The 16167-nt window shown below is 33.9% G+C and overlaps 1 protein-coding gene across 3 annotated transcripts in view; it reads right to left on the reverse strand.

Moving 5' to 3' along the window:
- Positions 1-16167, reverse strand: part of CROT (carnitine O-octanoyltransferase) — a 48672-nt gene that overhangs the window by 15807 nt on the left and 16698 nt on the right. For all 3 annotated transcript variants that reach the window (XM_006925725.3, XM_015599793.2, XM_015599792.2), the window contains exons 7-10: positions 15384-15492; positions 3544-3637; positions 3088-3213; positions 1560-1661 (exon numbers count right to left, since the gene is read on the reverse strand). In XM_006925725.3, coding sequence (XP_006925787.1) covers positions 1560-1661; positions 3088-3213; positions 3544-3637; positions 15384-15492 — 431 coding nt within the window. The remainder of the gene's footprint in view (positions 1-1559; positions 1662-3087; positions 3214-3543; positions 3638-15383; positions 15493-16167) is intronic.

The raw sequence follows: 16167 nt of genomic DNA on the forward strand, positions 1-16167 counted from the left end.
GTTAAGAGGATAGAGACAGTGTCAGATTAGTAAGAAGAGGGTAATGAACTGCAGCTGACAAGTCAAAGAAAAAGTGAGGGCAAAAGGCAGTCAGCTACTTTGCAAAAGATAGTTTCTAAGGAACAGTGAGGACATAAACCAGTTTGAGGAAGTAAAATAAATCAAATAAGGCACTGAAGAAAACTGAAGTAATTAACAAGAAATATTTTGTCAACAGTGCACTCTAAGGAAGAGCAAAGATAACAAATCTTCAAAATGACTCATGGGAGCCTTTCACTCTGATAAGCCACTATTCATAGACATCCAGTTTTATTACTGGCTTCTTCTGTGATAATAACTATGGAAACTACCACATATCTCTGTGGTGGTTTGAAAGAGTGATTCTACCCCATAGATCCCAAGGTTTGGCATGTAACCCAGACCAGGTGAATCAGAGCACCTGATACCCTGGAATGGGCACATGATTCACATATGCCAATCACAACCAATGAGCATTATTCCCAGGACTTTTGCTGGAACCCTGTCTGTGTGTAGCAGTGGGTGATGTGGGAAGGAAGCTGGTTATTTCCATGGAGAACGCTAATCTATGGGGTAGTCTACCTAAAGATAAAGCCAAACATAAAAAGGTAGTACCCCAAAATGGAAAGAGTAATTTCTAATGAAAGCATTTGGATACTAGAAGTCAGCCTTACTCAAAGTTAGTTGCACCCCTATGCCAACAAATACCTTTTTAAGCTAATGGCAGTTTGACTTGGATTTCTATTACCTAAAACTGAATAATACTAATTAATACAACTATTGAACCCAGATCAATGTAACAGGTCTTTTTAGTATTTTAGTCACTAAATGCTTTTAGAGAAAAGCTACCAAAAACAAACAAAAAATCTACCTGATACTGCTTTACGCCAACTATATACTTTATGAAAAGTGTTACAACAAGATTACAAGTATGTATTGCAACTCCCACTTAGTTTGATTTTTAAATTTTCTTGGTTCATAGACCTCTTGAATGTCCACCAGAAAATGGCAGGGTAGAGCTAATGAGGAAGACCACAGGAGAACAGAATAGAAACAAGTTTTTTTTTAATGAAGGTAAAAGAAGGTAGTAAGTATCAAACATTTTAGTATCCATGGTGTAAATAAATAATGTTCCAAATATCATGTGTCATTTTAGGAAAATAGTTATAAAATTACTAGGTAAATCTAGAAATATGTCCAAATACATGTCTCTGTGCATAGAACATATGTTATCCAATCTCTTTTAAAATAGGGTGTAACTCTCAACCAACAGATAACAGTAGATTTTAAAGAGCTTATACTACATAAAAATATATGCAAATTCCACTTTGCAGATACACACCTATTAGCCTTACTACAGATGAAAATAATTTGTCCAATACTTTCACTGAGAATTCATAACTAAACCTTTTATTATAATGCCATAAAACAAAAGAAGTATTTATTCATACTACCACAGCACCGCATGAGTATTGTAGTTTACTGTCATTAAATTAACCTAAAAGATTGAAAGGCAAAAATAATTTCAGTAGTTTACTTACATCACAATTACAGCCAAATACTCCATTAGAAAAGGATATCAAGTTATAGGATTTGTCACCCCAGCGTACTGTTGGATCTCCAGTAAGGGTCATTGCAGTTAACTAAAATAAATTTAATATTTCCAAATTAAAAGATTTTAATATTGGTTTATAAGTATTTACATCTTAAACACATATGTGTATATATATATATGTGTATACATATGTGTGTATGTGTGTGTGTGTGTGTGTGTGTGTGTGTGTGTGTGTGTGTGTGTGTGTAGTCTCATTTTTCCTCTTCAGGTTAGCCAAATTTAATAAATGATAATAGTTATACTCAAGAGGTAAAAATAATTCTGGCCCTGACTTTAGATATTTCTTAAAATCTCAGAAAACACTACCATAAAAGAGAATGCTGGTAGAATATTCATGGATGTTTAGAGAAGATACAATTGAAAAGACAGCATGTTGCAAGTTGAACAGTGTAAGAGGCCTTGATAAGTTTAGTTATTAAAGTCTAGTTTTGAGGAAAATATTTTGAGAATTCATATCCCACTAAACCTATTTATCAAACGGTAGGTTGTGGCCCCATAGTGAGTCATGAAATTATTTAATGCATCACAGTAAACATTCTTTACAAAAAGAAAGAATAAAATAAATATCAGAGTATGTCACAGATAGTAAAAGTAATTAGTTTTGTGAAACTTCTATTATATATGTGTGTGTACCGGGATACAATCTAAATGTATGTTTAACTGTAGACTGCAGTAAAAAAAGTTTGAACACCGCATTAAAACATATTTTTCCTCAAGAAGTTTGGTGATACTTGTATTAAAAAAATACAGCTAAAGAAGAAGAAAAGTTAGTTTTAGCTACAAGGTTTTTCAGTCCTATATTATTTTATTCCTGTCATTTAACATTGCATTCTAAAATAATTTAAGTGTTTTCAAAAGACTACGAGACTTCTACAAGTATGACTACTATCTCTTATTATTTCCCAGGAAATGATAATATTATCACAGACGGTAAAAAAAAAACAAAAACAAAGTAAGGTAACATTCATCCTTAAACTCACTACAGTGTGTTCAATAAAACCAAATAATAAAATTACTTATAGTTGATATAATTGTAGAGTAATATAATTCTTAGATCTCACCAGCTAAGGTGTCAAGGCACACTAGTGTGAGTTATAGGTAGGTTCTCATGTCACCTTTGGCACGAGAAGCTCATTTAGCCCAGTGACCTGTGCAAATTTTCTGTATATGCATTCAATAAAAAGGGTGTAAAACATTGACATGTCATACACAAACAATAGTAACACTTCTTTATACAACATACAAGATATATCTAAATGTGGAAACAATGTGGAAAGAATTTACCAAGCATAATTTATCTATGTGTAAGCTTCAATTTGGTACATGTATATATCACAGGTATGAAAAGTTTCAAGAGCCTGCATATAATAAAAAAATTTTCTCATGTTCAATATATACAAGAGACCTCCAGAAAATTTGGTAGGAAGAAATAACATAACAAGATAGTTAAGTACCTGAGAATAATCTTCTGGTGTTACATGTGGACTGCCATCCTCTATAGAATATACCAGTAAACTGTTCTGAATTTTTTCTAGCAGAGTCAAGTTCTCTGGATCAAGACTAATCAAATATTCTCTTGCCTAAAGGACAAAAGCATAATGCTTAAATGTTACAAATTAAATATAAAATATCCAAGAAAATCTCAAAATAGAGAAAACTTCATTAGAAAAATGTAAATTACAGTTAATAATAATGTACTGCATATTTGAAAGCTGCTGAGAATAGATCTTAAAAGTCCTCATCACAAGAAAAAAATCTGTAACCATGGTGACAGAGTTAGCTAGACTTATTGTGGTAATGATTTTACAATGTATAGAAATAATGAATCGTTACATTGTATACCTGAAAACATTATAATGTTATATGTCAATTATACCTCAGTAAAAAAAAATCAAAGTGTAAATTATAACCTTAGCCCATCGAGTTCGCTCCTCACTAGTTAATGCTGCTATTCCAGTTCCATCAGGTTCATTATGGCACTTCTTGTAGATGTATGTCAATTGTCTTAAGGGAGATAAAGAAAGAGGATTCAAAAAGAGCAAGGCAAAATCACTAGCTACTTTGGCCTTTAATAGGTCATAATGTTTTCCAATGTTTTTATATATTATCCAAAGAAAAGGATTATGATCTCGATAGCAATTATTTTCCACACCACATTTTTTTTAACGTGATTATGTGGCCTATTAACATTAAAAGTGTATTTGAAAATAACTTAAGTAAATAAATTTGGTGTTTGGCTGATATAATATATACTTTCAAAATTTACATGCACTTCTGGGCTCCAAGTAAATACCCCTTAAACAATGGAGAACTTGAATATATTCTGGTAAATAATCTCACAAATATCATGCACATCTTATCTAACTAAAACCTATATGCATATATATTTAATAGAGGATTTACTCTCTATCCAATTAATGTTTGTGTTCAACCCAACAAACATAAGTATCGCAGAGTCAGTTTTAAATGTTTTTACATGTGCTGTTGATATTTATAACCATTATATTTTAAAGACTCTGTTAGCTAAGGATAAATTATTTCCCATTGCATTATACTCCCAGTCCGATGAGTTTCATATATCTTTAAAAATATGGCAAGTACTTAACAGGGTTCTTCCATAAAGAAATTTTCATCAGTTAAAAATCCGCAGAGGCTTAGTTTCAGCCTTACTTCCTCATGGCACATGCTAGGATATTACTTCAATTAAAAGCTTCCAAGGGTTTCTTAGAAAGTGAACTAATATAGTTTCACAAATGGTCTAAAGGTACCACTGGCAGCCATACTCATTTGTGGCTTTTTCATTCAAAACTGGAAAATACAATGGTTGATATGCATAATTTCTTTTGTTCCTTAACTACTTCTATAATACTGATGAAGAAATAAAGTCCTTGCTGCAAAATTCCTCCCTCTTTATTTGAACAATAATGGTGTCCTGTGGAGCACATGACAGCTTCTTCACCAAACAATCTGCATCTATGGTGGGAGCAACTTGCCTTGCCTCTTCCTGCTTACTTATCTTTGCTAACTCTGATTATGCTTCGATTACAAATAAAGTTTCTACAGTTTATGGTTATATGGTGAGCTTATGGTTATATGGTGGGCATAGTAACTAGCATAAATTCTGAATGCTAAAGTAACAAAATCTACCTCACTCTATCTCCAGTTGCTGCTTTTCCTTTACCATCTCAAAGCACCAGCTTTGGCTGTGAAATATTTTGCCGCTCTCTGATATGACCATTTTCATATACAGTGGGTAATGACCACTTCAAAAAAGGTAGTCATCTTCAGAGAGAAATTACTTAGGAAAATGTGTTAAATCTGAAATGACATTTTAAATTTGATAATAAAAGATTAGATAATAATTGCCCAAATCTTAATCATTAAGAAGTCCATACTACCCAAAGCAATCTACAGATTCAATGCAATCCCTATAAATTCCAATGGCATTTTTTTTTCACAGAAATAGAAAAAAAATCATAAAATTCACAAAAAAATCTGAATAGCCAAAGCAATTTGAGTACGAAGAACAAAACCGGAGGCATCACACTTCCTAATTTCAAAATAAATATATTACAAAGCTACAGTAATCAAAACAGTATGGTATTGGCATAAAAATGGACACACAGACCAATGGAATAGAGAACACCAAAATAAATCCATTTATATACGGTCAACTGAGGGTGCTAAGGGTACCAAGAATACACAATGGGAAAAGGATAGTCTCTTTAAAAATGGTATTGAGAAAACTGGATTGCCACATAAAAAAGAATGAAACTGGACCTCTATCTTATACCACAGACAAAAATCAACTCAAAATTAATTAAAGGCTTAAATGTAAGACCTCAAACAATAAAACTCCTAAAAGAGAACATGGGGGAAAAGCTTCCTACATTGGCCTTGGCAAGTATTTATTAGATATGACACCAAAAGCACAAGCAACAAAAGTAAAAATAAATGAGCGGAATTATACCAAACTAAATGCTTCTGCACAATAAAGGAAACAAAATGAAAAGGCAACCTACACAATATGAGAAAATATCTGCAAACCATATATCTGAAAAGGTTAATATCCGAAATATATAAGGAACCCCTACAACTCAACAGTAAAATACCCCCAAAAATCAGATTTTAAAAATGTCAAAGGAACTGAATAGACACTTCTCCAAAGAAGATATACAAATAGCCAATAGGTATGTGAAAAGGTGCTCAATATCACCAATCATCAAGAAATGTAAACCAACCTCATAATATATCACCTCACATCTGTTAGGATGCTTTATTATCAAAAGGAAAAAGCTTAAAAGTGTTGGTAAGGAAGTGGAGAAAAGGGAATCCTTGTGGACTGTTGGTGGGAATGTCAATTGGTGCAGCCACTATGAAAAACTGTATGGAGGTTCATCAAGAAATTGAAAATAGGACTACTATATGATCTAGCAATCCAAATTCTGAGTATTTATGCAAAAGAATTGAAATCAGGATCTTTAAGAGACATCTGCACTCCCATGTTCATTGCAGCATTATTCACAATAGCGAAGGAGGAGAAGCAACTTAAATATCCATCGATGGATGAATGGATAAATAAATATATGTACATATAATAGAATATTATTCAACTTAAAAAAGGAAAAAAATCCTGCCATTTTCAACAACATGGATGAACTTGGGGGACATTTCGCAAAGTGAAATAAGCCAGACACAGAAGGACAAATACTACATGACTCCACTTATATGAGGTGTCAAAGCGGTCGAACTCCTAGAAGCATAATGTAATGGTGGTTGCCCGGGGCTGGGGTAAGGAGGAAACTGAGAGGTATAGTCAAAGGGTACAAACTTTCAGTTATACAAGATAAGTAAATCCTAGAGATCTATTGTACAGCATAGTGTCTAGAATAAATAATATTGTATTTATTGTATACTTAAAATTTGCTAAGATGGTAGATTTTAGGTTTCTTATCAAAAACAGTATTAACAATAAAGAAGTTGGGAAACTGTTGGAGATGATGGATATGTTTATGGCATAGATTATGGTGATGGTTTCATAGGTGTATATTTATCTCCAAACTCAACAACTTCTACACAATAAACATGTACAGTTTTTTGTATGTCAATCGTACATCAATAAAGTGGTTTAAAAAATAAATAATTCTCTGTTCAAATAAAAAAAGAGGTACAGATTTGGTGACCAGGATAACCCTTCTTTTCCTTTAATTTGGCTATTTATGCACCTGTTTTTCAGCTATACATCAATTTTTCATATTTAAAAGCACAAAGATTTATAATAACATTTACATTTCAGAATCATGTATCTTTAAAAATACTCTACACTTGATATTTCCTCACAATCTGGTTTCTGCCTTCCTTACTTTCCACTCACTCTTTAATTTCTTGTAATCTGGTGTTGTCCTCCAGTGATTATCTTGAAACTGCTTTTCTGAAAGTTATCATTATAGTGTCCCACAAAACAAACTGAGTAGCTTTATTTCAGTTTCATTTTCTTCACCATAGAGTATTTAACACCCAGGAGTAAAGCTTAAAATTATCTTCTGCCTTGGCTTTTACAGCATTGTTCCACTGTGGTCTTCTGCCTCCCTGACTGCTCAGATTTTCTCATTGACCATTTGTTCTTCTACTGCCAAATGTGTGTTTCCTCAAATTTCTATCACTGGCTTGGTCACTCAATTCACATTTACACACACACACACACACACACACACACACACACACACACACACACACACACACACCCTTATCTACAATTTCTCCCTTGGTTATTTCATCCATGTCTTTAATAGCTTCAACTATCACCTTTATGTAAGGTGCAACCAAAACTCTAACTTTGACCCGATTTTCTCTCTAAATTTCTATATAAATTTTCAAATTCTTGTTGATATCTCTACCTCAATTTCTGGCAACATTTCAAACTAGGTGTACATTTAAAAATTATCTACATTTTCCCTTCCAACAAATTAAAAAATAAACTGATCTTAGAAGAAAACATAGGTATAAATCTACATGACCATGGATTAGGCAATAGTTTCTTAGATATGATACTAAAAGTACAAGCAACCAAAGAAAAAAGATAACTTGGACTTTTTCAAAATTAAAATGTTTCTGCTTCAAAGGAAGTCATGAAGAAAGTGAAAAGACAACTCCAAAATGGGAGAAAAATATTTGCAAATTATATATCTGATAAGGGACTTGTATATAGAATATATAAAGAAGTCTGCAACTCCATAATAAAAAGACAAAGAAACTAATCAAAAAGTGGCAAAGGATTTGAATAGGGATTCCTCCAATGAAGATATACAAATGGCCAACAAGGACATGAAAAGATGTTCAACACCACTGTCATTATGAAAAAGCAGATAAAAATCACAATGAGATCCCACTAGGATGGCTATAATCAAAAAGGCAGATAATAACAAGAGTTAGTAAGGATGTTAGTAAGAGTAAGAGTTAGTGAAGAAACTGGAACCCTTATATATTGTTGATGTGAATATAAAATGCTGCAATCATTTTGGAACACAGTCTGACAGTTCCTCAAATGGTCAGAGTTGTGACCCAGCAATTCTATTCCTAGGTATTCCAAGAGAAATGAAAACATATATCCACACAAAAATCTTTACACAGATGTTCATGGAGGCATTATCCATAGCAGCCAAAAAGTAGAAACAATACAACTGTCCAACAACTGAAGAATTATTAAATAAAATATGGCATATTCATAGAATGGAATATTCAGTCATAAAAAGGAAGAAAGTATGAATACATGCTACAACATGGATGAACCTAGATAACATTATGCTAAGTAAAAAAAGCCAGACACAAAGGCTATATATTAAGATAAGATACCTTTTATATGAAATGTCCAGAATAGGCAAATCTATAGAAATAGAAAGTCAATGGATGGCTGCCTAGCATTGGCGGGGTGGGAGTGTTAGAGATATGACAAGTGGCTGCTAATGGATAGAGTAAGAGTTGGGGAGCAAAGGAAAGTTACTGCTTATGGGTTCAGGGTTACTTTTGGGGATAACAAAAATGTTCTAAAATTGACTGTGAAGATGGTTGAAGAATTCTGTGAATATTCTAAAAATGTTGAATTATGTTTTTTAAATGGGTGAAAAGTATAGTATGTGAATTATATCTCAATAAAGCTGTTATTAAAAACTAGATGCCAACTAAAATTGAAAAATAAAAAAAGTTTAAAAAAACAAAAAAAAAATTAAAATATTTTCTCCTCTTCTGTTGCTTCCTTTCATATTATAATACTATCTGCTAACTTATCCAATGTGAAAAACCCCAGTCATACTTAATACCATCCTCTCTTTCTAAATCTAGTCACCGATTCTTATGACTTCATTTCCAAAAGATTTTCTGTATTTGCCTTAGCTTTTAAAGTTCCAACCTCTTCTTTCTTGGATTACTAGATTTTAATACATCTTCTAATACATCCCTTATTGAGATTCAAACTCACTAAGATTCAGAATTTTACCAATCTATCTTACTCTTCTAATATGTATCTTGCATTTCTAGATAAAATTTCCTAATGCACAGGACTGTCTTAGTCACTCAATTCACATTTACACACACACACACACACCCTTTTGCTTTGTATTAAACAAAGGGAATTTTTTAAAAACCTGGTAATCTCTTAGAGCTACATCTGCATTTGAAAACATAGAAATAAATGATTTTACTACATTATAATCAATATAATAAATACAAAGCACATAAAGAGACTAAAGGAGGCTAACTCCTTGGGGGTTGGAGAGAGGAAAGAGAATATGAAATTAGGACACAGCTGATCTTGTGGTGACATGTAAACAGATATAAAGCATGAGTAAGAATATTTAAGAGGCAGACAAGGCTGGAGAGGGCAGTCCAAGTAGAAAGCATGAGTGCATGCAAAGATCACAGATAATCTGATGTGTTACAAGAAATGCAAGCAGAAAAATGGGGTAGGAGTATTGGATCCACAAGGAGAAAAAGCAGGCTGCAAGGCTGAAGAGTAAAGCAAAGGTCAAAACAGACCACTGGTAAGGAACTGGGACTGTATTCTAGACCATAAGGAACCATTAAGGATTTTAAGCAAAGGTGAGATAAAATCAAATTTGAATTTTAAAGCCACAAGATTGATGAGAGAATATATGAAGGCAAGAAAACCACCATGGATTTGTATTATCATAGTTAAAAATCTGAAAAAAATCTATATCTTTTTAAAAGAGAAAACAAATCCATTTTTTCTGTGAATTCTATTTTTAAATAGTGATTTAAATTCTATTATTCAAACAAAACAGGTCACAGGCTGAATTTAGCCCACAGATCACGTGTATACAATTTCTGTAAGAATGGCTTTACTATCGAGTAATCCAATTAATCAGCCAATTCTAGGGCTTCCAGTCAAGATGGTGTGGTAGGTAGATGCTATTTTCACCTCTTCTCATGACCACATCAAAATTACAACTATAGAGTCACCTGAGACTCTAGAGTCAGGTGACTCATTGGGAGTCACCTGAAGTCTGAGTGAACAGAAGTCCTACAACTGGAGACATAAATAAGAGGCCATCCTGAGAATTGTAGGAAGGGCAGAGATGCAAAACAAGCTGGTCCCACACCCATGTGTGGCAGTTGAGAATTGGGAGGAATATCTTGGCTGCAGAGGTCACCCTGGAGGAGGAAGGGGTCCTGACCCTACACTGGGCTCACTAGCCCAGGGTTCCAATGTTAGGAAGAAAAGTACCCACAACCTCTGGCTGTGAAAACCAGCGGTGATTGTGGCTAAGTAGAAGAGAAGGCAGTGGGAGTCATGGACGTTCCTCTTAAAGGGCCCGCATGCTAACTTACTTAGTGACAGACTTACTTGCTCTGAGCACCAGCACTGGGGCAGCTGCTTGAATGGCACTAGGGACATACAGGAAGGAACTGAATTGTCTGGCTTCAGGGCAAGGGCTGGTGGAGCAGCTTTCTCCAAGACAGAAGTACTAGCAGAATCCATTGTTCTTTTGTTGAACCCTCCCCCCCGTCTCAGTGTGCAGACAGAGACGGCCTCCATATCTCTGTCTCCATCAATCTGACTAACACAAGTTGCCCCTCCCCGCCCCATGATCCCAAGACCCTGCACCTCCCAACTTCCAGGTGCATCCAAGCCCGCTCCAGTGGCTTTTCCATACAAATGGCCTGTCTTGGCTCATGCTGTGGACTTTCCTAAAATCTATCAAAGGTCCACAAATCCCAAACAAGTAGCATCTGACCTAAAGTGAATCTTGCTCCATAGGGTCAGCCCCTCACCGGCCAGTCTTAACTAACAGTCAGTCCAAGGGTCAGTCTCTCCCACTGATGTGCAAACAGCAATCAAGGTTCAACTACAACAGGAGTATGCACACAATCCATATAAAGAATACATGTGGAGCACCCAGTTCAGGTGACCAGGGAAGACTGTGCTACTGGGTCCCACAGGACACCTACTACATAAGGCCACTCTACCAAGACAGAGAAACTTAGGAGCTCTACTTAATACACAGAAACAGACACAGGGAGGCAGCCAAAATGGGAAGACAAAGGAAGATGTCCCAAAGGAAGGAACAGAACAAAGCTTCATAAAAAGAACAAAATGGAGACAAGTAATCTACTAGATGCAAAGTTCAAAACTCTGGTTATAAGGATGCTGAAGGAACTTAGGGGGAGAGCAGATGAAGTCAGTGAGAACTTTAACAAAGGGATAAAACTATAAAAATGGGGATAGGAAACAAAAAGGAACCAATCAGAAATGAAGACTATAATAACTGAAATGAAGACTACTTTAGAAAGGATCAGCAGAGTAGATGAAACAGAAGATTGAATCAGGAATTTAGAAGATAAAGTAGCAGGAAACATCCAATCAGAACAGCAACAAGAAAAAGAATCTAAAAAAATGAGGATACTTTAAGGGGCCTCTGGGACAACATCAAGCATACCAACATTCGCATCATAGGGGCACCAGAAGGAGAACAGACAGAGCATCGAAGTGAAAGCCTATTTAAAGAAAAAATGACGAAACTTCCCTAACCTGGCAAATGAAACACACATAAAACCCCAGGAAGCCCAAAGAGTCCCAAACAAGATGAAATCAAAGAGGCCCACAGCAAGAAACATTATAATTAAAATACCAAAGCTTAAAGACAAAAGAATCTTAAAAGCTCCCATAAGACTATCAGCTGATTTCTCAACAAAACTTTTGCAGGTCAGAAGGGCCTGGCACAAAATATTCAAAGTAATGAAAAGCATGGACCTACAACCAAGATTACTCACTCTACCAGCGAAGCTATCATTTAGAATTGAAGGACAGCTTGCCAGACAAGAAAAATCTAAAGCGGGGGAGGGGGAGAAAAACTAAAGGAGTTCACTGCCACCAAACCAGTATTACAAGAAATGTTATAGGGACTTCTTTAAGAAGAAAAATAAAAAATATGAACGATAAAATGACAATAACTACAGATCAACAATTACTTCCAATGAAAAGGATTAAATGGTCCAATCAAAAGATAGGGTGGCTGCATGCATAAGAAAACAAGACCCTTACATATGCTGCCTAAAAGACTTACTTCAGATCAAAAGATACACAAAGACTGAAAGTAAAGGAATGAAAAAAGATATCTCATGAAAATAGAAATGGGAAAAAAAATCTGGGGTAGCAATACTTATACCAGACAAAATAAACTTTAAAACAGGCTTTAACAAGAGACAAGAAACTAGTAATCCCACTTCTGGGTATTTATCTAAGGAAATCCAAAATACTACTTTAAAGGAACGTGTGCACCCAAATGTTCACTGCAGCATTATTTACAATAGCCAAGATACGGAGGCAATCTTGTTGTCCTTCAACAGATAAATGGATAAAGAAGAGGTGGTACATACATACAATGGAATATTACTCAGCCATATAAAAAAAAAAAGAATGAAGTCTTGCCACCTGCAACAACATGGATAAACCTAGAAGGTACTATGCTGAGTGGAGTAAGTCAGACAGAAATGACAAATGCTATATGATTTCACTTGTGGAATCTGAAAACAAAAACAAAAACAAAAACAAAAACAAAAAAAAACAAAAAAACAGAAACAAACTCATAGACAAAGAGAACATTTTGAGGGGTGCCAAATGGGAGGGATGGTTGAAAAAGGGGAAAGGATTAAGAAATACAAATTGGTTGCTACAAAAAAATCACGAGGATGTAAAATACAGCATAAGGAATGTAGTCAATAATATTGTAATAACTATGTCTGGTGTCAGATGGGTACTAGATTTATCAGGGTGATCACTTTGTAAGTTATATAACTGTCTCATCATTACATTGTACACCTGAAGCTAATATAATACTGTATGCCAACTATAATTAAAAAATAATTAAAATAATAAAATTTTTAAAAATAAGCCTGATCTAATAATCATACATTAAATTTGGACCAAATTAAAAAATATAACTGGAACATACATAAATATTATCCAAGACACAAAAGCAAAATACCTGAAAGATATATAAAGTTGCCTACATCAAAATTAATAATGCCTGTGCAATCACCAAAACTTTTTTTTAAGTTAACTGGAAGAAAATGTTTGCAACCCATATAATTTATAAAGGATTAGTGTCTAGACATATAAACAACTGGTTTAAACAAATCAATAGGAATTAAAAAAAAAAAAATAGCCAGAAACAAAATGGGCAAAAGTAACTAAGAGACAATACAAATGGCCTATAAGCATATATAAAAATATTCAACCTCACTAATGATGTGCCAATTCAAGCAACAATAAAAACCATTTTTCATGTGTCAGTTCTTTAAATGTTTTAAGTTTAATTACACCATTTCAGCAATGATGTGAAGTGGGTAGCCTCATAAAATACTGACAGGGAACACAATGCTTCTTTGGATGACAATTTGAGTTAATTTAAAATATATATATATCCTGCGATCCAAAAATTTCACTTCTAATATCAAACCACAGATATTTTCTTCCAAATACGCAAAGTGACACGCTTGAAAATGTTCAGTGTTTGTTATAGCAATAAATAGAATCTACCTCAATGTGTTAATGGAGAAATGACCAAACTATATGTCCATGTGATGGAATTCTATGCAACAGTTTAAAAAGTAAGGTAGATATATCTATTCCAAAATGAAAATATCAGTCTTACTACTTACTGACTAAAAGAAACAAACTGCAGAAAATAGCTAAAATGGCACTTTTTAAAATATGTGCAACTATCCCTGCCTCATGTCACATACAGAAACTAAATCTAGGCAGACTGTTAATGAAAATGTAAAAGATAAAACAATAAAATTTTAGAAAACATAGGGTTAGGGAAAATTTTTTTAAAAAGGACACAAAAAGCACAATCCATAAAAGATTTAATAAATTGGACTAAATTCAAATTAAGAACTTCTGTTGATTGAAAAGATGCCTTTAATAGAACGAAAGGACATTTATAAAATCTGCTCTGTAGATTTCAACACGTTAAACCAATGAAAATGAAGAACTCCTACAACACTCATACACTAGTGGAAGTGCTTATTATCAGTACAGCTATTCTGGAAAACTGGCATTACCTACCAAAGGTCCACATATCCTATGACTCAGCACATCTTCTCCTCAGAACTGCAGATACATGTGCATCAAAAGACTTGTACAAGAATTTTCACAGCACCATTTTTTGTGCTAATAAAAACTGTAAGCAACCTAACTGATTACTCTTGGGAAGGAGGGAAAGCATGTAACTAGGAAGTGCTACCAGGGGTGTTTCTGAAGTGCTGGAAATGTTCTCCATCTTGACCTGGGTAGTGGTTGCATGAGTATTTAGCTGTATACTTCTGTGTGAGTTTTTGCACATGTCTGGAACATTTAATAAAAAAATTTAAAATAAATATAGGTACCTACAACTCAACATTTATAAGACAATCCAGGAAATTTGAATAATTGCTTATATATTAATAATATGAAAGAATTATTGTTAATTTTTCGAAGCAGCAAGTCATTAGGTGTGATGATGGTACAGTACTGTGCATGTATATTTTTAAGAGTCCTTATATTTTAGAGATATTTAATATTTAGAGATATATATTTAGAGATACTAAAATACTTATTGTGCAAGGATATTATGTCTGAGGTTTTCTTTAAAATAACCCATGGAGGAGTAAGGGGCAGCATGGAGGAATAGTTGAAACAAGACTATGAATTTATCATTGTTAAAGCTAAGAGTTGATAACTTGAAGCTAAGGGATGAGTACATGGAAGAGCTTCATTATATAATTCCCTCCAAGTTTTGCAATTTTCCATTATACACTATAAAAATATACACATACAAAATAATACCATATATACATACTATATACTACTATGTGTACAATCTATTATGTGTGTAATACATATTACATATAAAATATACAGATACATATTTTTTAAATCTATATGTGTATATAAGTAGATCTGGAAGGCTAGAATACACCAAACTAGTAACAGTGATTAATTCTGAGGCAGGGAATGAGACTGGTGGTATTTGTAATGTTTTCCTTTTCTCCAAATAGAATATGTTCATATATGTCTAGTAAAATTCAAAATTAATTTAAATTAAAAATAAAATAGAAATACTTTTTAAAAATCAGCATATATAAAATTCTTATTTTTCTGTCACCATATAAATAGGCAACTCTGAACATTTATTTTTAACTCAAGTAAAAGCTTAAGACCTAGTGAGATTCAAGAAAGTAGTCTGAAAACCTGAGAATCTCTGGTGGGGTGATCAAAGATCCTTCATGTATTACATCAAAGACAAAAACTCGGCCTCGGCACAATACTGCAATGTGACTTGGGGAACTTCCTTCACTTTCTGAAAAAAGAAACAGAAAACACAAGACTAACACCTCTAGAAGTGAAATAAGAGTAAAGCTGCATACTTACGACCAATAGAAAAAAAAGTATTTTACTTATCATATATTCATCAAATATATCATATGAACAAAAACACTTTAATAAGGTGATAGAATTTCAGTTATGATATAAACATATGCTCTTGAAACCTGTCCTTGTGAAACATCTAGAAATCCATGGGAGTTTCAAATATTTGTACACCTTCAGAACCATATAATACAACTACTAAAGGGCTTTCTAGTTTTATTTACGGAGAGAAATGGGAAGGGGAAAACGGTAGCAGAGAAATCCTACAGGAGAGCTATTTGATTTAACAAGTTTCTCTTTGGGATTATTTTAATTTGATTGCTCATTGGATAATTTAATTGCAGTACTATCTAGCTCTGATTTCTTAATAAAACAGTTTTCAGTAGAATAAGGGCACTGTATGCCTGAGTGGCAAGGACAAAGAATTTTGCCCAATCTGTTAGTTTTACTTAAGGCTCTGATAACACCTGGTAAGCCCCTGATAGTTGATTGTCTCCTCTGGCAGACCTTAACTCCCCAAGAACTAGTTGTTTATGGTAAGCCTTAGACTATTCTGATTCAGACCTATTTTTCAATACCAGTCCCTTTGACAAAGGTCTTTCTATAT

Source organism: Pteropus alecto, unplaced genomic scaffold, assembly GCF_000325575.1.
Source record: "Pteropus alecto unplaced genomic scaffold, ASM32557v1 scaffold69, whole genome shotgun sequence".
Classification (NCBI taxonomy): Eukaryota; Metazoa; Chordata; class Mammalia; order Chiroptera; family Pteropodidae; genus Pteropus; species Pteropus alecto.